The sequence below is a fragment of the Hylobates moloch genome, unplaced genomic scaffold (genome assembly GCF_009828535.3).
Source record: "Hylobates moloch isolate HMO894 unplaced genomic scaffold, HMol_V3 SCAFFOLD_20, whole genome shotgun sequence".
In the NCBI taxonomy this organism is placed as follows: Eukaryota; Metazoa; Chordata; class Mammalia; order Primates; family Hylobatidae; genus Hylobates; species Hylobates moloch.
In genome coordinates, this window is record NW_026652295.1 from 27088568 (window position 1) to 27113306 (window position 24739).

General features: G+C 40.1%; 2 protein-coding genes across 18 annotated transcripts in view; both read left to right on the plus strand.

The window, feature by feature from the left end:
* Positions 1-23975, plus strand: part of LOC116460429 (zinc finger protein with KRAB and SCAN domains 8) — a 35660-nt gene extending 11685 nt beyond the window's left edge. For 9 of the 10 annotated variants that reach the window (XM_032141568.2, XM_032141569.2, XM_032141572.2 and 6 more), the window contains one exon: positions 198-1177. In XM_032141568.2, the coding sequence (XP_031997459.1) occupies positions 198-1159 (962 nt within the window). In that variant the 3' untranslated portion in view covers positions 1160-1177. Of the gene's footprint in view, positions 1-197; positions 9909-23825 lie in introns of those variants that run through there. The other variant, XR_009211270.1, reaches the window with a different exon arrangement.
* On the plus strand, positions 9815-24739 carry LOC116460438 (zinc finger protein with KRAB and SCAN domains 8-like). 8 transcript variants are annotated; one of them, XM_032141590.2, is made up of 5 exons: positions 10404-10560; positions 11892-12039; positions 13638-14710; positions 16552-16787; positions 23826-23899. In XM_032141590.2, the coding sequence occupies exon 3, from the start codon at positions 13696-13698 to the stop codon at positions 14503-14505; it is 810 nt and encodes a 269-aa protein (XP_031997481.1). In that variant the 5' UTR covers positions 10404-10560; positions 11892-12039; positions 13638-13695; the 3' UTR covers positions 14506-14710; positions 16552-16787; positions 23826-23899. The 8 variants fall into 8 exon arrangements, with proteins under 8 accessions (XP_031997480.1, XP_031997483.1, XP_031997476.1 ...); XM_032141589.2 differs by lacking the exons at positions 10404-10560; positions 11892-12039 and adding an exon at positions 9815-9908 and having other exon boundaries at positions 16552-16613; positions 23826-23906; XM_032141592.2 differs by lacking the exons at positions 10404-10560; positions 11892-12039 and adding an exon at positions 9815-9908.

Here is a 24739-nt window from a genome sequence, read left to right on the forward strand (position 1 = left end):
GGTACCTCTTTCCCAGTTGACTAGCTCATATTAAGCAAGGTCACTATTAAGAAGCTATTTTGGAGACAGAAGTTTTGTGTTTACTTATAGCTGTTCATGTGTACTTTCCTTTTCCCCTATCTTCAGTTCCTTTCTCCTAGCATAAAGAATAGGATGTGACATTGGCTTGATGTTTATTTATTACATTTTTATTTCAGGTGGTGAGACCAGGAATGAGAACAGGGAATTAGCTTCAAAACAGGTAATATCTACTGGAATCCAACCACATGGAGAGACAGCTGCCAAATGCAACGGGGATGTTATTGGGGGTCTTGAGCATGGAGAAGCCCGAGACCTTCTAGGCAGATTAGAGAGGCAGCGGGGAAATCCCACACAAGAGAGACGACATAAATGTGATGAATGTGGGAAAAGCTTTGCTCAGAGCTCAGGCCTTGTTCGCCACTGGAGAATCCACACTGGGGAGAAACCCTATCAGTGTAATGTGTGTGGTAAAGCCTTCAGTTACAGGTCGGCCCTTCTTTCACATCAGGATATCCACAACAAAGTAAAACGCTATCACTGTAAGGAGTGTGGCAAAGCCTTCAGTCAGAACACAGGCCTGATTCTGCACCAGAGAATCCACACTGGGGAGAAGCCATATCAGTGCAATCAGTGTGGGAAGGCTTTCAGTCAGAGTGCGGGCCTTATTCTGCACCAGAGAATCCACAGTGGGGAGAGACCCTATGAATGTAACGAGTGTGGGAAAGCTTTCAGTCATAGCTCACACCTCATTGGACATCAGAGAATCCACACTGGGGAGAAGCCCTATGAGTGTGATGAGTGTGGGAAAACCTTCAGGCGGAGCTCACATCTTATTGGTCATCAGAGGAGCCACACTGGGGAGAAACCCTACAAATGCAATGAGTGTGGGAGGGCCTTCAGTCAGAAGTCAGGCCTTATTGAACATCAGAGAATCCACACTGGAGAAAGACCCTATAAATGTAAAGAATGTGGGAAAGCTTTCAATGGGAACACTGGTCTCATTCAACACCTGAGAATTCACACAGGGGAGAAGCCCTACCAATGTAATGAGTGTGGGAAAGCCTTTATTCAGAGGTCGAGTCTTATTCGACATCAGAGAATCCACAGTGGTGAAAAATCTGAATCCATAGGCATTTAGGAACAACTTCAGTTACAGTTTGAGCATCATTCAGCATTAGAGAAACCACACACTGGTGAGAGGTCTTTCAGTATACTAAAAGGCAGAAGGTCATCACAATTTTAGTGTCAGAATCTATAGTGGTGGCAAAGTTAGGATAGCTCTTTAGTAATTTGGGCCCAGTGCCTTGGTGAAGGTTGATTAGCTTGACTGTCTTTCAAAGTATCTGATGGAGCTCCTGATGACCTAATGTATCCTTTAGAAATTTAAAATAGCATTAGAGCAAGTTGCTTGTCATGGCCTGAGGAGCTTAACTTTGTCTTTTGGGTGAATAGCTATAGGTTTGAGAGAGGCTGGCTACTCCTAGTTCCTGTGCTTCTTCCCATCTCCTGTGATCCCCACTCTCCCATTTATTCCCTTGAAGGTGCCCTTGTATTCCTAATCTGATCTAAGAAGCTGCTGTAGAGTCAGAAGTATCTTCTGTGTGAAACTTACATTTGTATGTAGCTTTCTAGGAAAATTTTACAGACACTTAACGTATTTATGCCTAAGTGTGCATTTTTTAATTCTAATATTCCTTCTAGTCAGTGGAAATTTGTATTCCCATACAAACTCAGAATGCTATATTTTTAACAGCACTCCAGCATTTTTCTTCATGTATCACCTTCACTGACTCCATTGAGTCATTGAGCATCTGTACATATCCTTCACCACCCCCAGTCCCAGTACCTGTGTCAGCAAAGAAAGTGGACGCATTAGTGACGGTTATGGGAGTAATACAGAGAAAGAGGTGAGTGGAGACTCAGCCCAGCTGCTCTTGAGCTTGGATAGTTATACATTTTGGTGACTTGTGACTCTCCTTCCACCTCCCCACTGTACACTGTGGTCCAAATAGTTTGCACTATCCTAGTTATGGCATCAGGTAGGAGAAGGAGACAAAGATGCTTTAGGAAGATAAAAACCTTACAAAGAATGTATACTCATCCTTTTTGGCCCATTACAGTACTGCTTTCTCAGGTTCTTATCAGCCTGTGCAATCCCTGACTAGATGGTCTGTCACTCCTATCATTACCTTGCACCCACCTCTTTAGATGGCCTCAGCACCTCACTCGTTATTCTCCATCTGTTTCTTGCCATTAGTTTATATGACTTTAATATCCACAGTGGTAATCTAATAGCTTACCTGACAGGTTTTCATTCTTTTGAACTCTGGTGCACTCCATCTGTAATCCATGTCTGTAATCTACCAACAAAGATGTATATTAAACTCAGTATCACCAGGCACTATATTTCATCTTTGAGGCTTTTGTTATACCAAGGAATACTATATAAAGTAATGAGACTGGTTTAAAGTAACATGCTAGACTTACGCATCCAATGTGGGTTGTCACTTGTTATTCCCAAGTACTATTATTCCATACTACTACTATATTCTTCCAAATATTTGGAACACTCTTAGAATTCCCATTTAATAAACCATATGAGAAAACCCTCTATTACTCTTACACTTTAGTTTTACCATTTGAGTAGCCACTTATTCACCAGAGTTGGAACTGAGTAATTTTGGGCCTTCCAAAATTAACCTTTAAACTTAAAATTGATTACATGAAGCCTATTCAGAAAAAAAATTATATAGGTTCTGATGAAAGCTTCATAATTTACACTGTGACTATCCTGAAAAGAAATAACAATCATTTTATGATTGATGGGTCAAAAAAAGCAATCAAAGTCTTATCTCATAGAGGACCACCTTTTGGATCATAAATTCTTTCCCTATAACATTCCTTCTCTGCCTCTCTGTGGCCCACTGTGACCACTAACAACATCAGAATTATCTACTTCAATTTCATTGAGCCATTGGTGAATGAAGACACCCATCACTTGTCATATTGGTTTCCAACAGTCCTTTTCATTATCCTTTATTTTCTTATCCTCCCTTCTCTTGTTTCTTTTTTTTTGATTTATAAGTTACCATTCCTAGTTCCTTTGTACTTGAAATTTTAAGAAACCAGAAACAAGTAAATCTGGTTGTATCTAGATCTTCGCTCTCTGTTTCAGTTGTGCCTTACCCTCTGTAAGATACTGATTGTTCCTGGGGCCAGTACTACCTTGTATGCAAATACTACATATGATGGGTGCATTGTCAGAGGGAAAATACATGTGTGTACACATGTGTATATACACACACACACACACCTGCCGTACACTTTAGAAGAACGCTTCTCTTCTATTCCAATAAAAAGCCCTTTTAGCAATGCAACATATTAACAAGATTGGGTGCATTCAGGGTGGTATGGCCATAGACCAGAGCAACACATTGAAATGTGTACAGATGTACTAGCTAAAGTCTCTTTATGTGTCAGTATTCAGAGTAATATGTAGCCAGATTACTTAAATCTCAGAATTACTAAGCATGTGGCATAAATTTGGAGAAAATAATATGACTAGAAAAATTAGTGTTATATTGGGTGTGAGAAGAGACTGTGTCTTGAAAGAATTATCAAAGCTGATACAGCACATATATAGAATTAGCCAAATGGTATAAGACAATAGAAAAAGGCTGTGGATTCTTTGAGGACATCACTAGAAAGCATTCTTTGTCTCAAGTTCACACTCTTAGCATAGAATATTATTGACTAGGCTGTATGACATTTTGAGCTCTTAACTGTGAATGGCATTCATTAAGCTCCTATATCCTATAGATTCTATCTTTATGTTCATCTGAAATGAACTATTCATCAGTACTTTCTCCTCCGATCCTAAGCTTCTCAATTTAGGAACTGACATGATAAGGTGGTTCTTTCATAACTCTAATGCCATCCAACATAGCCCTGGGAGAGGCGTGTTAGGTTTCAGAGATGTTCTCCATGGAGCAAGGTGCAGTGCTAGAATATGGTGGTTGATTCCCAAACAGAGCAGTTAACTTTACTCTTGGTTCTGAGTCTCCAAATAATAATAGCCTACATTTATTGAGCACTTACTGTGTGCCCAACCCTGTTATGCCTTTCTCAGGCTCATGATAAATGTATTAGTCTGTTCTCATGCTGCTATTAAAGACATACCTGACACTGGGTAATTTATAGAGGAAAGAGGTTTAACGGACTCACAGTTCCACATGGCTGGGGACGCCTCACAATCATGGTGGAAGGCAAGGAGGAACAAATCATGTCTTATACATGGATGGCAGCAGGCAAAGAGAGAACTTGTGCAGGGGAACTCTTTATAAAACCGTCCGATCTTGTGAGACTTATTCACTATCACAAGAACAGCACAGGAAAGTTCTGCCCCGTAATTCAATTACCTCCCACTTGGTCCCACCCACGACACGTGGGAATTGTGGGAGCTACAATTCAAGATGAGATTTAGATGGGACACAGCCAAACCATATCAATAGATATTATTTATCCCCCATTTTATAGATGAGGAAATGGAGGCTTAGTTGAGTGAGCTGACCAATATCACCCAGCCAGTATGTGATAAAACTGATTCTGACCCACACAGTTTGATTCTAGAGCCTGTGCTCCTGACTACTGTGCTCTGCTATGTATAATGAACGTGGTAATTCTAGCCAGCTTTTTAAAAATATGTAGCGCTTGTCATGAGAGATACTGGGGAAAAGAATATGCACTAGAGTGCAAATACATTACAATTACTGGAAAATGGGTGGAAAATGCCCTTTGGGGTTATAATTATATCATTTTTAAGTGTTGATGCTTTGTAGTACTACAAAGCTAAATTGTGCAAATGAAACATATTTAACACAGTAACTGGGAGGATAAAGCAATAATAAATTCAAATATATTTTTCTCTAAACTGCCAAAGGGAAAGTAGAATTGTGGAGGGAAATGAAATATCCATGTACCAGGCCAGGCAGATGGTCAGTTAGGATGACAATAGTAAGTTCATCTACAGCATAAAATGTGAAATGCTTTCAACCTCATTGTCCATTTCCAACTACCATTCTATTTCTCCTCTATTGTTCATGGTTTTTCAAGCATATCTTCGATTTTTCAACCCCCCTTTTTCATTAGTCTGTTCTTAAAACTTCTTACTGGCTTTCATACTTAGCATTCCAGTGAAATGTGCTTAGACTCACCAGTGGACAAATAATAAGGCCTTTTAAAATTATTATTTCTTGTCCTTTTTGATCTAATTTGTATTTTATATTGTTGAATTCTCCCTCCTTTGGCTTGTGGGATCCTTTTTCTCTAATATCTGGCTTTCTTTTTTTAGCTGATCTTTCCACCCACTCCCCCTTCTCCTCTTCTCCACTGAGAATAATCTCCCTGCCTGTCTTTTATTCACTTCATTTTCTCTACTCCTATTTATCCATTTTGATTGTTTATACCTACTATTTGTATTCGAATGACTTCATTTTTCCCACCCTGTGGGTCAGTTTGTGACTTTTGGAATTTTCCACAGGTACCTGTACAACTCGATATTTGAAAACAGAATTCATCACCATATATCCCCAGCCCCCATTTTCTTTTTAAACAGGCCTCATTGTCTAATTCCTTTGCCCTGAAAAGTGTCACCACCTTTATATTTTTACCCCAGCCTTGGAGTTATCTTTTTCTGCTCTCCATTCTCCATGTCCAAAAACTTGCTGTCATTCCAGTTTTTAGTCAGTTTTCTCCTTGAGGCTTGATCTCCCATTTCTCTCATCCCATTATAGCTTTTCATGTAGATCTGAGGCCCAGGTTACTGTAATTCTTTTTTTTCCAATTTCCTTGCTCCCAGGATCCCCATCTTGTATAAAGTTTCCAAGGTGGTCCTCCTCAAACTCCATTTTTACAATATCTGTATTGTAAAATTTTCATTTTCACTAACACCCAGTAGATAATTTTTCCAAGGTGATCCTCCTCAAACACCCATTTTTACAATATCTCTATTGTAAAATTTCATTTTCACTAAGTAACACCCAGTAGATAATTCCTATGGAGCAGTGGTGTTCCAAATTCTCCATTACCTCTATGCCTAATATTCATCACCCTTCATTACTCTCTAGCATATTCACCTTGATTCAACAGATTCAAACTTCCTACAGCCTTCTACTGATGTCTTACAAGCTCTTGCCTCTGTGCCTTTCTCATGCTATTCTTTTTGCTTAGATTGCTCTTTGGTCCCAGCTCATGTTCATCACTCCCTTCAAAGCCTATCTTCCTTTATATCTTCTGAGTGAGCTCTCCCCGATTGACATCACCTCATGCGATGACCTCCCTCATTCTGTGCTGCCTCAGCACTTATCTTTTGAGTTTGTACTGTGGTCCATGTACTTACTAATATGTTGCTTTGTAATTATTTTCTAGCACTCTGTGTTATAGTTTCATATTTGTATTTATTTCCAAAATTAAATTGTAAGCTCCTTGAGGGCAGGAATAATAACTTTTACATTTGTATCTCTGCACCCCCGAGTGCCTAGTATAGTGCTGAGCACATAGTAGGCGTTTAATAAATGCTTGTTGAAGTATTGTGTGGATTATTTGTGGTGGTATCTACAGAAATTTTTAAGCTGTTTTCAAGAATGTCTCTTACCACTTTGGGTGCTCAAAAATGTACAGACCTATTTTGGTATGCTAGCATAGTATATGAGGATCTGCCTCTACCTAAGAGTAAGGCCAAAAAAATTCAACTTTAGGAAATTATGTGTGAAAAGCTGAAGCTCTCCATTTGGCCAGCCTTATTGGTCAAGAAAGAAAATAAGAAGCACTAAAGACTATTGTGTTAAGGTTATAATTCCAAAAATGCTTGAGAATAGGCTTTTGTGTATGAGATTAGTGGTTCTCTTTGGGAGAAATTTGGCAATGTTTGGGGACATTTTTGGTCATACCATTGGTGGGCAGCTGGGATGCTACTGGCATCTAGTAGGTAGAAGCTGGGGATGCTGCTAAGCATCATGTTTGCACAGGACAGCACCTCACCCCCTGCATCACCCTGCCCCTGCCCATCCCCGCCCCACAACAAAGAATTATCTGGCCCAAAATCCTTAATGCTGAGGTTGTGAGACTCAATATATTTAAGGTAAATAGGAGAAGAGATACGAAGTACTGGCAATACAATTAGAAAAATTAGCTATGCCAAGCCTTAAGAGAATCCTAAGTGTGTGCATATTTTGTGGTTTTTAAGACTATAAAAGAAAAAGAAGACTTAATGTTTGGCATTCACAGCAACATATGTCAGGGTGTTGATAAACAATAAAGTTGATGATGTTTTAAGGTTGCTTTCAGCATCAGATCTGCCATCATCCCTATGCCAAATGTTGCAGCATACAAGTGTTACAGAAGTACAAGTCTAGTTTTAGTCTTCCATATCTTGGTTCATTATAGCATCAAAGGTAAGGTACTGGGGTCTGTCTCTTTAGCAGAGGGGCTGTAACATCAAAGATTTAGCCTTGAGGACAACATATGACCCTCAGTCCCTTGGACAGCCTCTAGGCAGGAATTACCAGCATGCCAAGGAAACCACAAGCCAGAATATTGTCAGAGTTTGCCAAGTAAAACCATTCCAGTTTTATTTGTTTTTAACATAGTTTTTAACATACTGTGTTAATCCTATTTAGGAAGGCAAATATGTAGGAGGAAATGTGATTTCCTAAATTAAATCGTTAAAAAGCAGGCCTTTAGAAGCACTAGCTTCCTTTTGCAGTTCAGGGGTACTTAATTCAGCAGGTTTAGAAAGGTTCAACCCCTGGGTGCAGTGGCTCATGCTTGTAATCCCAGCACTTTCGTAGGCCAAGGCAGAAGGATTGCTTAAGGCCAGGAGTTCAAGAGCAGCCTGAGCAACAGCAAGACTGTCTCTACAAAAAAAAGTTAAAAAATAAAAAAATTAATCGGGTGTAGTGGGATGCATCTGTAGTCCCAGCTACTCAAAAGAATATGGTGGGAGGATCTCTTGAGCCCTTGCAGTGAGCTGTGATTGTGCCACTGGGCGACAGAAGTCTCAAAAGTTCAACCCACGTTAGAAAATCAGTTTAAATGTGTAATACACCAAAGAAATAACTGCTTGCTCTGTCATATTTAAATATTCATAGTTTAGAATGCTAGGTTTAGTATTCCAATCCATTATTCTGTAAATGGAGGCTCAAAGAGGCCACTTGGTTAGGTTTCCTGGGGCTTTGCCCATTTCTCCCCTAGTTATGCCCTCAGGTGTGACCCTTGTATATTCTTAATTCATGCTCTGCCATAAGATGGATTCAAACTTTGTGCTTCCACCTGTAATGTTTCATTTTAGGAATTACTCCTTTTATCATCTTTATATCCAAACCAGTATATTTACTGACTACAGTGTTTTGAGTTAAATTCTTTCATGAATAATTGAATAGCCGGAGGAATTTTGCAGTATCGCAGTCATGTTTTGAAAATATTGCTTTTGGTTCTTGTCTCTAATCTTTGAGAAAGCACACGGGATATAGTGTTTTGGCTTTCAGATCACTAATAATTAAGACCAGAGTTCTGTGGCCCAGTGTGTCGCTTTAAGGGATCCTGTAGGGCCCACACGAGAAATTTCACCAGCTGCACTATCTTTAAATTCCAACATATACGGGTGGTCCTGCCCTGGATAAAGCTCAGGAAGCAAAATCAGCCTTCGGGAGAGGTGAGGTAGAAGTCTGAGCATTGCCGACGGTCCGGAGCAAATCGCTCCCGGGCTAGACCCTGCCTGCACCGCGGCCGAGACAGGTGGAGGTTTCAACCCGTTTAGCAACCTCGGGCGCAGCCAGGCCCCGCCCAGAAGTTTCCGGGACACGCCCCGGAAGTGCTGAGAGGGACTTCCGCCCCGCGGCGAGGCCTCGGAGCTCGTTGCTGCTCACAGGCAGAGAAACGCTGGTATGCATTTGGGTGTCGCTTGGGTGGGTGTTGCACAGCTGCAACCCCTCAGACCTCGTCTCTCCGCGCCTGCCTGGGTGGAATGTGTGCAGGAACCCCAGGACAGGCAACCCCTCCTGGGACGGTGGGGATTGTATCCAAATGCAGTCTTCCAGGAAAGGGTTTTTCCTCGAGATTTAGTGCAGCAGGAGCCCAGAGTTGGGACTACTTCCCTTTCAGTTACAACCCTGGTTTTTACTGCCGTCCTCAGAGCTTCACTGAGTACCAACTACAAGTGTGCCTCTGGTACCAATTGGTATCACTGCCCACCAGATCTTCAGCTTTTTCAAACAAAAGGGGGAAATGCAAATAATTGGAAATAAATGTTCGGTGCTCTAAATTCAGGAGAGGCTCATTCCACCACTTAATTGTGCCCATGACATTTCATTTTGAATGTAGAATTTATTCTCTCTCTACTTCAGCTTGGCAATAAATGGCTACCCTTCCCTTTAGCAGTCACTTCCATCCACGCCAGGACCACCTTACAGCAACCTTAATGCTGTTCTCTCATGAGCCCTTCCACTATCCCAAGCAGTGCCTAAAGGCAATGGGGAAGATTACCACTGCAGACCTGCTGCCCCAGCATGTGATCTGATAGCCATTTGCAAATTAGCTCCTTATTTAACATTGCACTTGTTTCCCCCCATAACCCTTAGTAGTGTAACACCTATGGCAATCTTTGCTTTTTCTTTGAGTAAAATAATGTTTCTTTTACAGAAGTGTTCCTGAAGACTCTTCAATTACAGGAAAAGCTGCATGACTGCATCTTTAGAGGAGTTGGTTTCGCTGGTTCCAAGGATTCTGTTAATGAGAAAACTCCACAGGCCAGCATTCTGTAAGCTGGCTCCAGCAGCCCAGTTGACAGTGGCTGAGGCCAGTTCCTGATCATCCTATCTGAGGAACACCAGGTCTGGGAGAGGGAGCAGCACTGGCCAGGGGAGGGAGGATTTTCCCTGGGGAAGTGGCTAAGCTGGATGATTTCAAGGAATTGAGTGAATCCAGACAGCAGGTGGGGAGAGATACTATCATCTTAAAACTTTTGATCTCTTAGGGATTCTTCCCCTTTTTTCCCCCTACTTTTTAAGCACGTAAGTCAGAAGCCAGACTACCTGTGATTTTGACCAAGTCATTTTATCTTTCTGTGCCTATATGTCATCTGTCAGTGGGGATAATAAAAGCACTTGTCTAGAGTTGTTATGAGGATTACATGAACAGTACCTGCTACATAGGAAGTGCTATCCAGGTATTTGTTGTAATTATTTCTTACTTTCCTTACCTCCCTGGGATTAACCTGTTCTGCTGATTTATTCATTTCCACAGCGATTCTTTGATAAGTTCATGTGTTTAATTTTTTTCTGGCCCCAGCTGTTGGATACAGTCAGGAAGTAGGCAAGAAATGCCAGCTCTGGAAGCAGAGGGAGAATAAGATAGTTATTCTCTAGTGCCAGCCAGGAATATGCCACTGAAGTGTTAATGACAGAATCTTCCCTCTACAGGAGAGTTGTGCTAAACTTTGACGTTTTGTGGTCTTCTGGGGATTCTGGAAGTAAGGGACCTGAGGTGACTAAACAACAACTGCTATATGACAGGATCAGGATAAGTGAGTTGTGAATGCTAGCAGAGTCTGATTAAGTTCAGAGTGAGGCTGGAGCAGGAGAGAATCCAGCTCTGACCTGCCATTTACACTTTTTTTTATCGTTCAGGAGCTTCATCTTGGCTGCCAGTTTTCAGAAATAGAAATTGTAAATATATTTCCATTTTTTTGTCTTTGACTTTGCTTAAAGTGCTTTTGTTTGTTTTACCTCACAGGAGTTTTTATTCTATGTGGGTCAAGTTTACCAATCTTTTCATTAATGATCTCTGGATATTGACTCATAAGGAGGAGGACTTTTCTTTTTTGAGATGGAGTCTCGCTCTGTCACCCAGGCTGGAGTGCAGTGGTGCGATCTCTGCTCAATGCAACCTCTGCCTCCCGGGTTCAAGCGATTCTCCTGCCTCAGCCTCCTGCATAGCTGGGATTACAGGCACGCACCACTACACCTGGCTAATTTTTGTATTTTTAGTAGAGACGGGGTTTCACCATGTTGGTCAGGCTGGTCTCGAACTCCTGACCCCATGATCCACCCACCTTCGCCTCCCAAAGTTCTGGGATTACAGCCGTGAGCGACCACGCCCGGCCAGAAGGAGGGCCTTTCTCTTCTGAGGTTATAAAGGACTCACCTCATGTTTTCCCCTGGTACTTTTATGGTTTCATTTATAACATGTAAAACTGGTTTATTTGGAATATATCCTAATTTATAGAGTAAGGTAGAAATCTATTTTACCATCTTTCCAGATGGTTATCCAGTTCTCACCATGCATTTGAAGAGTTCACTTTTTTTTTTTTAAACTTATTTGCTACCTTTATCATATGCTAAATTTATGTGTCTATTTCTGGGCCTTCTGTTCTGTAGCATTATCATGAGCACTACACACTTTAAGTATTAAGGCTTTATAATATGTAAGTTCTTTAGGACAAGTGCCCTTCTTTCTCAGTTTCCCCAGGTAGCCCTGCATGTTTAGTCTTCTAGGTGAACATTAAAATCTTCTAAAAAGTTGATATTTTCATGGGAATAGTGTTGAATTTACAAATTAATTTGGAGATTACTGGCTGAGTACTAACTCCTGAGGAGCCGTAAAGTGGCTTAATCTGGGAAGCAGGCCCTAGATTGAAATTTCATCTTGGCTGTTTTAACAGGTGCCTGACCTCGGGAAATTTATTTGCTTCTCAGTTTTTATATATATGCGAGGAGGACTTTAATGTCTGCCCTGTAGGATTAAATGAGATAAAAAGCATAAAATGCCTTCTTGGGAGTAAGCAATCCTTTCTTCACACGGTCCATTCTGGTCAGCTCACAAACACTGAGAGGGAAGCCTCTAGGATCCTAGAGTAGATGACCAGATGCGCAGACGCGGGATCCGTGGAAGTCAAAGTCAAGCTTTCTAGGCCGACAGCTGTCCTCAGTCACTTGGTCAGATAGTCTAATCTCAGTTTTTCAGGTGAGTTCCCTCTTGACTTTCTTCTAGAATTTTGTGTGTGCCCTGGGGTGGACACCCTCGGAGGATGGGAGAAACTATGTACTGTGCCAGGTTGCCTCAGGCCTGCCTTTTCCCTCCATCCTTCCCCACCCCTCCCCTCTTCCACCCACTTTCTCACACTCCTCCTCTTTTCTCTTTCTTCCCTTTTCGTCCCTCTCCATCATCCTCCCTCTTATTTTTCTTTCCTTTCACTACCCCATCTCCTGCCTGGCCCTTCCGCACTGGCAGAGTAGACCCTCAGAAACCCTGGGAGAGAGGATGGCTGGGACAGGCTGATGTCTTGAGTCCTGTCCTTGGCTGTCTCTGAGGCTCTTAAGACACCTAATTACAGAAGTGACTCCGACTTGCTTTTCTGACAGGGCTAAATTTCCGAGAGTGGGGTGCAGGAATGGAGACCTTATTTTCTCTTGGTCCTGGATCCTCAGTTCTGCTTTGTGTTGGTTTTTGTTGTTGATATTCTTGTTTGTTCATTTTGTAGAATATCGTTCAATTGGGATTTAACTGTTTTTGTCATTATTATACTGAGGTTATATGTTCTGGGGAGGAAGACCACAAAGGTGAAGTACCATTCTCATCATATCAAGGGTGCATACTGTTAACTTATAACTGTCGAGACATAAAACAATTTGTAAGGTGGAAAACGGCAGAGAGGGGTAATTAGTGTAATTTGAGTTGGGAGCAAAAATTTTATCAAGTTTGGACACAAAACTGGGTTTGTTCCCAAGAAAGTAGCAGCCATCCCTTTTCTTTGGAGAGGTGAAGGGTTTATTCTGTCACAGTTCCAGCAGAGACAAAGCATCCCTGTTGCTGAGATACTGTTTATCGTAGCAACAACAGCTGCAGAAATAGTAATGGCACAGCAATGAACAGAGCTTTTTTGGTCCCTATGTCTCTCTTCCATCTCAAATAGTATGGAGTTCTGTGGGCGGTAAAACATACCTGTTAATGGTATTATTGTCATTTTTCCAAAGTTCTTATCAGTTGAATTTGTTTCTGTTGCCATTTCTATTCCTATACTCCTTCATCTGCTCTATCTGCAAATCTCTTGCATTTCTGTCTTGTTTTCCAATTTAATTAAATATGTTCACCTTTAAAAGTAGGAACTATATATTATTTTTATATTCATCTATATTCCAGATTGTATGTGTATGTTTTAGATGCCTTTATAGAGGATATTTTATTTATTCATTTATATTTTTTGAGACAGGGTCTTGCTCTGTTGCCCAGGTTGGAGTGCAGTGGCATGATCATAGCTCACTGCAGCCTCAATCTCCCAGACTCAAGTGATCCTTCTGCCTTTGCCTCCCAAGTAGCTGGGATGATAGGCGTGTGCCATGAAGATATATTTAAATAGCCGTTTGAGTCAGATATTCATTCCAACAGTTATTTGATCTTATTGAGACATGATACAGGCTGAGTGAAAACATTTTATGTGAGTGCCATATGATTGGTTTGTCCTGGGATTACTGAACGTGTTTGAGAGCTCTAGTCTGTATCATATTATATTGCTTTAGCAACAGGGAATAAAGCACATTTCAAAGGTCTGTTTATTATTTTAGGAATCAAGGCCAGAGGTGTGAACAAGGTGTCAACTCTGAAGGGAAGGTTTTTCTAAGGATGGACCCACACCAGAAGGTCCCTAGCATATATAATGGGGATACTTTACAAACTCCTGAGTATGAAAAAGTCTCTCAGTATGAGGACCAATTAGAAAAGCATGAGGGTAGGCGCATGGAAGAAAGACGATATAAATGCAATGAATGTGGAAAGAAGTTTGCCCAGAGCTCAGGCCTTGTTCGACATCAGAGAATCCACACTGGAGAGAAACCCTATGAGTGTGATCACTGTGGAAAAGCCTTTAGCGTGCGCTCAACCCTCACTGTGCATGAAAGAATCCACACTGGTGAGAAGCCTTATATTTGTAATGAGTGTAAGAAAGCCTTCAGTGTAAGGGCACACCTGATTATACATCAGAGAATCCACAATGGAGAGAAACCCTATGAATGTAATGAGTGTGGCAAAGCATTTAGTGTGAGCTCAGACCTTATCAAACATCAGAGAATCCATACTGGTGAGAAACCTTATGAGTGTGATGAGTGTGGAAAAGCTTTCAGTGTGAGCTCAGCCCTCATCAAGCATCAGAGAATCCATACAGGAGAAAAGCCATATGAGTGTAAGGAATGTGGGAAGGCTTTCTATGTGAACTCAGCACTTATTAATCACCAGAGAATTCACTCTGGAGAAAAGCCCTATGAGTGTGGAGAGTGTGGAAAAGCATTCAGCCAGATCTCAACACTTATTCATCACCAGAGAATCCATACTGGAGAGAAACCATATGAGTGTGAAGAGTGTGGGAAAGCTTTCCGTGGGAGTTCTAACCTTACTAAACACCAGAAAATACATGCCAAAGGAAAGTGTCATCAGTGATTTATGGGCAAATATATTCCAAAGGGCTTTTGTTACATCAGAAGATACCATCGAAAGAAGAGTATGGTTAAAGTTAATGCCTTAATTGACACTTCACCCTTGAAATACTGAAGTGAGAAATCACTGAAAAGTAACTCCATCAGCATTGTTTCTAAGGCTGTAAAGTCACATCTACTTCTGAGAATGCAATTTTGCAACTCATAAGGTAAAGCCATTTAAAAATCATAGAGTATATAATGTAGTTTGTGTTGGCTTAGAGCAAACTAGCAATTCAAACATTTTCCTCTTATGAGCAAGAATTTTGTTGTTGTTTTCTTGCTATTGGTGTTATAGATAAAACATTAGATTTTGAAATTGGAAGAAATTGATGAGAGAGGAAGGACATATCCTTAGTTGAATCTGGAAAATACCAACCCATTTATCTTTCTTTGCCTTTGATGTACCGCTGTGCTCTTAGGATGATTAGATGTGTGTGTGACTTCTTGGCAGAAGGTAGAGCATATCTTTAGGTAGGAATCCCAATAGATAATTTTTCAGGGTGATCCTTGCATAGTCAAAAAGCCTTAAACCTTTTGACTTACTGACTCAATAAGGCTTTGAGTTTGACTGCGGTTCCTCAACCAATGCAAACAAAACAAAGACAAAAACTTCCCATGGAGATTTAAGTGTTTCTGACTTCTGACCCTTGCTCATAGCTGATCATAGGTCACTGCTGTGTGTGGTGTCATATATGCAAAGGCTCAGAGATATAATAATGGGACACTTGGGGAATTTTCGAGGTCAGTGTTGGTTTTAGGATGACTATGTGAAGCTTGATACCTAATGTCAACCAAGAGTGCTCAGATTTGAGAGGTGAGTTTGATTTTGAAAATGTTTTTGCTGTGTCTATGGGAATCCCACTAGAGCTGTCCACCAGACCATAATCTAACTTCCTAACACTAATCCCCAAAGCCTGTATTTGCACCTGTGAAACTCAGGAGAGAGATCTGGACTTTAAAATTACTTTGTTACTATTTTTCTTTTTCTTTCTTTTTTTTTTCCTTTTGAAACAGGGTCTTGCTCTGTCTAACCCAGGCTGGAGTGCAGTAGTGTGATCCCACCTCACTGCCACCTCAGCTTCCTGGGCTCAAGTGATCCTCCCATCTCAGCCTCCCAAATAGCTGGTTCTACAGGTGTGCACCACCATGCCTGCTAATTTCTTATTTTTTGTAGAAACAAGGTCTTACTATGTTACCCTGGCTGGTCTCCACTTCCCCTGCTCAAGCGATCCTCCCACCTTATCCTACCTAAGTGCTGGAATTACAGGCATGAGCCACCAGGTTAGGCTATTTTTCTATTTTAACAGCGATTTCTCCCTCTTGAGTAATAGTCCTGAAATTTTTTATTTCTGAAATTTAATTCATGTGAGGTTCAAGATGAATATGCCAAATCGATAGAAATTACAGATAGCTTTGGTGGTTCACATTTGGAATAGATTATAGAGAACACTCTCTGGGAAGGTGAAATGGTGTTCACTTCTCAGAAAGAGGCTCTGTGTTGCAAAGGGATGCACAGTTTCCATGAATTATCCTAATCAGCACTTCAGGCAAGTCAGCTGTAAAACACACGGGACCTCATGAAGCTCTGAGCTAACTTGTGGCCAGTAGGCACTAAGATCAGAGACGCATATGGAAAAGCACATGATGAAGCCTCTGGTATTGGAGTAGTGCCTACAGCCCTGCCCAAGGCCTGGATATGGGGATTGAAGGCAAAGAAGATCATGGTTCTGGAACTCACGTTGAGGAAATGGACCTCACTCAGGGAATGGGGCACATTAGAGAAGGTAAAACACATACTGTACTTATAGCAGAAGTGAAGGGCTTCAGGAAGTTCTCTTTGCTTTGCTGAGTTCATGTGTGAATTCTTTTGCCCTGCTTCTTCCTGTCTTTGGCAAGTGAAGGAGACTAGGTTTTCCTTGATTTGACCTGTCACCCCATTTATGTGCTGTTACCTTCAATGTTTTTAGTGTTTACCTTTCTAACTCCATCTATCTTGGTTTGTTTCTAGAATGGAGGTTTACAGACAGTCATCTGGGGGTGGAGGACACCCTTTTGGGATCAGCACTGAAAGTAATGCCATATCCCATTCCAAACCAGCACAACTATAAATGCTAAGCAGTGAGTGGTATTCTGAAGACTGAAGGAGGAGCTATTTCTGAAAACAAATTTATTTTGTTGAAGAATTTAACCATTAAGCGATCAGGATATGTGTACTGTGATTATTCCTTTTGAGCTCAAAGTAAGGTATTAGTGATTATTTGTTTTAGGTTGGGTCTTGTGCCAGATGCTAGGAATACAAAAACAAGTGAAAAAAGCACCCTAATCTCGGGGCTCGCAGGCTATTTGGTGACAGGGAGAAGAGAGTAGATAGAAAACAACAAATACTGTGATAAAGCCTCTGGATTTGTAGGGTACTTTGCACTGAAGAAGGTTTAACAATGACTCACGAAAACAATTGAAAAGGCTTTGGAGGAGGACGAAAGCTTGGAGGAAAAGAATGAGTTCTTGAGCCACATGATAAAGAAGAATGAGGGAAGGTACAGTGAGAATAGCATGTGAAAAAGCACAGTGCATCTGGGGGTAAAGAAGGAAGTTTTCACGGACCTCGATTATATTTCAAGAATCATCGAATGTGCATATGAAAGTAGTATATTATGACCAGACCATGACATTCTTTGTTCTGCTAAGAAGTATGAAACATATTCTTTAGGCCAGTGTTTCTTCAAACATTTTGTGCAGTAAGAAACCCATTTTATGTCGTAACTCGGTGTACCATTTTTGGGAGAGACCATCCTCCTTGGGCCTTGCATTCCTACATGTCTTGGTGGGTATGCCAACATTGCAAGGGCGTGGCAGCTCTTACCCAGGCCACTTTTTATTGTCATGCAGCTAGTAACCTTGAAAGATGAGGTGACATCTCTTGGACTAAGAGTAGGTTAGCTTGCTTGTGTACTTATTACTGTTTGGTATTCTTTTGGAAAGTTCCTGTTCAATTTTGTTACATGTTTATAGGAATTATTTACATATTCTGGATATGAGCTCTTTTCATAGAGGATGCAAATATTATCTCCATCTTTATAGCTTGCCTTTTATTCTCAAGTGTCTTTTGATGAATATACGTTTTTAATTTTAATATAGTCCTATTTATCAATATTTTTCTTTCATGTGTGTCTTGTGTCTTTTGAATAATTCTTTCCCTTAAGATCATGAAGATAATCTCTACCATTTTAAAAAGTTTTCAAATTTGCTTTATCATTTATATCTGTAATCCATTTGAAACTTATTTTTCTGCCTGAGTGAGGTAAAGTCTAATTTCATTCTTTTTCCATATGGATATTCTTTTCATCCTTCATCACTTATGGGAATGCCTGTCATTTCCCACTGTTCTGCAGTGCCAATTTGTCATTAATTAATTTTCCAAAAATGAATGGATCTGTTTCTAGTTTCTCTGTTATGTTCCATTGCTTTATTTGGCTCTTCCTTCATCAATACCAGATTTTCCTAATTATCATAGCTTTACATTGTTCTGGTATCCAGTGGAGCAAATCATCCTACTTGAAGAGTCAGATTCCATGCCAAATTTCTATGTGTCATTTTTCAGGCCCAACCATAGGCAGTTACAAAGGCCGTACACCTCATAAAGAAAAGCTACCCTCCCCACGCCAGACTTGGGGCACAGCCAATGCACTGCAGTCTCTGAAGAAAGTTGCAGTCAAGGACCCAGACCCCTGGCCCAGCCATGCTCTTAGGCGTATCTGCATTCCTAGTCCAAGCACGTCTGTTTGGAGGTCTCTTTATTGATGGCCTCCTCTAAACAATTCTGAGACCTTTTTACTGGGATCAGGAACCTTGATGCCACTTGTCTTCACTTTCAATATTTAGTATTTCTCCACTCCTAGCACTTTTCCCTCTTTCTTCTCCCAGCCCTTAGGCCCATAAAATGGCTGGAGCCTTTTATTTAGGTTTCTCATAGTAGCGAGATGATCCCATATCTTTGCTGATTATTTTGACGCTTGCTTGACTCTGTTCCATGGGTAAGAATGTAACACTGCAGGAGCCAGCACTTTTTCCTGCTGAGCCTCATGCTAATGCTACTGCTGATCGAAGGCTTGACTGACACCTTATCATTTTGGCATGTTTTAACTGACCACCACAACACCTGACAGCTCAGTTCTTTCTGCATCAGTTCTTAACACCACCTTCTTCTACTTCATAAGTGTCTTGGCTGTTCCTGGTTCTTTGCATTTACATATAAATTTTAGGATCAGCTGTCAAATTTGACCTACTCCCTTCTAAAAAATTACTGGGATTTTGATTGGGAGTGTATTGAATCCATAGATTAATGGGGAGAATCAACATTCTTGCATGAATTTTCTAATTCATGAACATGGTATAGCATTCCATTTCTTTAGGGTCCTAATTTTTCCCAATAATATTTTATGGTTTTCTGTGTCGGTCTTGATCATCTTTATTAGATTTATTTATAGACATCTGACATTTCTTCCGTGTAATTGTTAGTAGTGTCATTTTTTAAAATTTACTTTCTGTTTACAGAGACTTAGCATTGATTTTTATATATTGACTTTGTAGCCAGCATTCTAATAACATATAGATATTTTTGGTCTTTACATATACCATTCGCAAATAATGACAGTTGTATTTCTTCCTTTCAAATCCTTACACTTTTTTCCCCCCTTATTACATTAGTATGACCTCTACTACCATGCTGAAAAGAAGTGGTAATAGCTGGCATCTTTGTCTGGAAGGTCTGCTGTGACCTTAACTGTAGGTTCCTTTCTCCAGTGACTCATCTTGAGATTACCCTTCTCTCATACCTCCAACATTTTTGGGACTTGGATATTCCAAGCCTGTGCTAACCATTTACTTCTTTGGCTACACTCAGCAGAAGAGAAATAGAAAGCTGCCAACCTCTTAGACCCAAACGAAATCATTTTCCCATTTGTTACCCTCAGGAATTGGCTCTTTCCATCCACAGGTTCCATATCCATGGATTCAACCAACTGTGTATTGTCAGTATTCAAAAAAATAATAAAATAAAAATAAATAAATAAATAAATAAATAAATAAATAAATAAAACAGTTATCTTGATCCTGATCTTCAGAACCTGCCTTGCCTGAAAATTTAACATTTTTCACACTACCTATGTGCGAGCCAACCAGCACTAGCTGAGAAGGGTTTCACATTTTCTTGACTCTGTTTAACTTGCATAAAAACAAGACTTTAGAACAAGTCTTACTTGGTGGTTGCACAGTTCATTAAAACATTTTAGGTTGAGCTCCATTGATAGCTGATTTCTAAAATAATGGAACATTTTTAAAATACAGTATAACAACTATTTACATAGCATTTTCATTAAATTAGGTATGATCAGTAACCTTGAGATGATTTAAAAGTGTGTAGGAGGATATGTGTAGTTATATGCAAGTACCATGCTGTTTAATATAAGGGACCTGTGCATGCTGAGGTGTCCTGGAACCAGTCCCCAACAGATACCGAGGAACAACTATATACAGTCAGTTCGCATTACTTATAGTTAGTTGGGTCCTATAATGTTGCCACAAAAACTGAATTAGTGAGTACTGAACTGCTGTTCCTAGAGTTAATGGGGGATTAAATTCCTGTGAGCCTGTAGTCATAATATTTTCATCAATCCATATGTCATTTGCATTGTAAACATTCGTTCACCAGCATCCTTGTAAAACAAGCCAGTCCCATCAGGGTTTGAAAGCAGCTCTTCCTTGGCTGAGCAGGTGGCTCACACCTGTAATCCCAGTACATTGGGAGGACAGGGCAGGAGGATCACGAGCCCAGAAGTTTCAGACCACCCTAGGCAACATAACAAGACCCTATCTCTAAAAGTAAAAAATAAAAATAAATAAGGAAAGCAGCTCTTCCACATAACCCTTTTCTGTATAATACTACACAGATGTTTTAAAAATATTCCATAGCCTTCTAATCTTTAGAACCTGTCTCGCCTGAAACTTTAACATTTTCCACACTATCAATGTGGGAGCCAGCCAGCACTAACTTAGAAGGGTTTCATATGTTCTTGGGGTTTTTGTTTAATTAGGTGTCATCTCATGAACTCTCAATTTTTTTTTTTTTTTTTGAGATGGAGTTCCACTCTTGTTGCCCAGGCTAGAGTGCAGTGGCGCAATATTGGCTCACTGCAACCTCCGCCTCCCTGGTTCAAGCGATTCTCCTGCCTCAGCTTCCCGGGTAGCTGGGATTACAGGCGTGCACCACCACGCCCGGCTTTTTCTTAGCTTCATCCTACACTGTAGATGTTGCTTTTTAGCACTTACCCTAGTGACCTCATGTATAGATGACCAAATTTTCTCTTCCTTTTTCTGGATGTACCGAATTGAATCATTAACATTGTATTTATAGCCAACAGCACTATCACTCATGCATGAATGAAGCTTATCTAACACACCTATTTTCTCTGTAAGGCACATGACAGTCTTCTTGCACTTAGGAACACTAGACAGCACTTCACCACTATATTTGGGTACCATTTTAAACAGAAAAATTACCCCCAAAAAGCACACAAAAAAGGGCACTAGTGATGCCCCTAAAGGAAACTTGTTGATGATAGCTAAAACAAGAAGGCAGAGTGTCCCCTTGTTTGAATTCTTCAGATGGTATTAGTTTCATAGGGTTGCCATAGTAGATTACCACAAACTTGGTGGCATGAAACAACAGAAATTTATTTTCACACTGCTCTGGAGGCCAAAAGTCCAAATTCAGTTGTTGGCAGGGCTGCACTCCATCTGAAAGCTCTAGGGTACTTCCTGGCCTCTTCCAGATTCTAGGTATCCTAGGCTTGTAGCCACATCACTCAAATCTCAGCCTTTGTATTCACACCAGCTTTTGTCTCCTCTGTCTTCTCCTTTCCTATCTCTTACAGGGATCCTTGTCACAGGATTTAGGGCCCACCTGGATATTACAGGCTGATCTCATCTTGAGATCATAAACTTAGTAATTACCTGCCAAGACCCTTTTTTCAAATAAGGTCACAGTCACAGATTCCAGGGGTTAGGACATAGACATAACTTTTTGGGGGCCACCACTCAACCTACTGCAGATGATAAATTTTTCTCATAAATAATTGATTAATACACTTGAGCACTGAAGTTGAAGTTTTCTGGCAATTAGCAAAAGGGAAAATATGTTGTTTTATATTGTTTTTTATTTACCTAACAAAAGAAAGCAACTGTCTTTGACTGCAGAGGTGAACTTTTTCCTGGAACTAAATTCAAATAAACATATTGCTTGAATCTATGTAAAGTATATTAAATAATACATATTGTCTTCAACTATAGTTTTAAAAAGAGAAAAAATGGGTCATAGTGAACCTTAAAACAATCCCACAAAATCTTGTGTTCTATTAAATTACAACACACCTACAATATCAAATCATAAGCATACAATTTTATCACTTAAACTAAGTGAACACACTTGTGTAGCCCACACCCAGGTCAAGACATAATATTCTCAGCCTTCCAGAAGCCTTTATCCCCATGATTCCTTGTAACACCATGATGAGTTATGCCTGTTTTTGAACTTTGTGTTAACCATGTAACTCTTGTGGCTGGCTTGTTTCTTTTGACATTGTGAGATGAATCCATGCTATTGAATATAGTTTTAGTTCATTCTCCCATGAAATTTCTAACAGTGAAGCATTTCTACATGATGCTAAGAGAGTATGTTCAGGGATTTGCTTTATATAATCTTGCTTTTGATAATCAAAAGTGTTCGACTTCAAGAATCTAAATGGATGGAAAGTTAAATGATTATCAAGTAGTGTCTCTCAGATTTCACATACATTAAGCAAGTATTGTCTTAAGATTCATGATTGAATTCTGTGACAAGTATCTGTGATCACATATTCTTTATAGCTACCTCAGATTCTTTTTGTGATGATTTAGGGGATGGATGTGTGAATAGATAGCTAAACTTTATTCTTACCCAGCTATAAAGCCAACCCACTTCAGCATGAGCATGAGTAGTAGAGGAATTTCTGAGTAAAGACAATTTGTTCTTCAGGAAAAAACTCTGGATCTTCTACGTCACAGTTTGGGTGCTTAGTTGGGATTCCAAACTTCTTTATCAAAAAGTGGGAAAGCTTCAGCCTGGAAGATGTTTACAACAAGTTGCACAGTTCATTAAAACATTTTAGGTTGAGCTCTATTGATGTCTGATTTCTAAACAAACATATTTCCATTTCTGTAACTACTTCCAATCTTCCCCTTCTTTCACCTCCCATAGCACATTGTTTCTTTCTTAGAACATTCATCTTCTCTTTTGCTTTGTTTGTTTTTTTATTTTGAGCCAGTTTGTCACTCTGTTGCTTAGCCTGGGATGCAGTGGCACAATGTCAACTCAAGGCAACTTCCAGTTCCCAGTTTCAAGCAATTCTCATGCCTTAGCCTCCTAAGTAGCTGGGACTATAGGCATGCGCCACCATGCCCAGCTCATTTTCATACTTTTAGTAGAGATGAGGTTTCACCATGTTGCCCGGGCTGATCTCAAACTCCTGAGCTCAGCTAATCCACCTTCCATGGCCTGCCAAAGTGCCAGGATTACAGGCGTGAGCCACTGCACCCGGCCCTATTTTACTTTGTATCTGTCTCTCTTGTCCTGCTCCTTTGATTGTGAGTTTTTTGACTGCAGGGATTATTATTATTATTCTTTATGGATTCTTTGCAGCCCTGAGTGTGGCTTGAGATTGTACAAGTCATCTTTGGCTAATTAGGATCAATTAGTTTTTTGTCATGTAACCAACAACCTCCCAAATCTCAGTGGCTTTCAATAACAAAGGTTTATTCTTATTGCACATCAGTTAATGGGTCAATTGCAGCTGTGCAATACATTCTCTCTATTCTAGGACCCAGGCTGGAGGAGCAGTCCTACCTTGAATGTGCTGCTCTTACAGCAATAGAAAAAACAGTTGTAGGACTATGTGATGGATTTAAATTAGCTACTCTGGAGGAGCATATGTCACTTACTCTTCATTAGCTAAAACAAGTCAAATTACCAAGCCTAGTATCTGTGGGGTGGGGAAAATAATCCTTACAAAGAAGTCAGTGTGTAATAACAATACATAATCTATTATTGAGATAGCGTATCTACCCTGATAGCCAATATTTATGGTATGCTTTCTATACCAGGGCTTTACCTGAATGCCTATATATATATTTTTTTCTCAATGAACAACAATGCTATGAGACAGATACTTCTATATTCCTATTTTACAGCTGAAGAAGTTGAAGAACAAAGACATTGAATAACTTGTCCAAGATCATGCAGTTAGGAAATGGTAGAGCCAGGAATTGAAACCAGAAGTCTGACTTCACAATCTTTTCTCTTAACCACAGTGCTGTATTATGAGAGTTTTAATCTGAAGGTTTGTGTCTATGTACCATATTGGGCTTTAAAGAGTCATGAGGTGGGCTAGTAAAAACTCTAAAAGTGAGATTCAGGAGCCCTTGGTCTCATCCTGTCTTTACCTCTGAGTAACCATTATTACCTAGGCTCATGCCCCATACCTGGGCCTCAATTTCTATATCCTTAAAAATAAGGTAAACAGACCGGATATTCTTTGATACCCCTTCAGCTTTGAATTTCTTATATTTTCTCCAAGTACATAGTAAAATACTTTGTTGATGTTGATATGATGACCTCTTTCATCTTCTGCTTTCTATGTTATTATCTTCATAGTAGATCTTGTATCAGTATTGAATCTCCCCAATCCTCTTCCTTCTATTTTACTTCTCCTGTTTTACTTTAATGACACTACTACTACTACTACTGTCTACCATTTATTGAGACCTACTGTTTCAGAACAGGAAAATAAACCCAAAAAAAGCTGAAGGAAGAAAGTACTAAAGAAAAGAGCAGAAATCAACGAAAAAGCAAACATATATCCTCACTTAGAGCCTTCATATATAAAGAGTGTGTTTTAGGTAGGTTCTCCTGTAGGCTACTCGTATATGTTACGTTAGAATTCCCCTTTCTGTCTCCAGGAAAAAGGTGCTAATTGCATAATCAACTTGTTCTTTCAGATGATGACTCCTGGCCTTAAACAGGAGGCTGTTTCAAAGCAAGACTTTTCCAGAAGAAGTCCAACACAGAGTGATGTCCAGGGGACTAAATAGAAACATTTATCAGG

What these genes read in the sequence shown, in the direction of transcription:
- LOC116460438 (XM_032141594.2), top strand. Translation starts at nt 13,696, where the DNA reads ATGGACCCACACCAGAAGGTCCCTAGCATATATAATGGGGATACTTTA.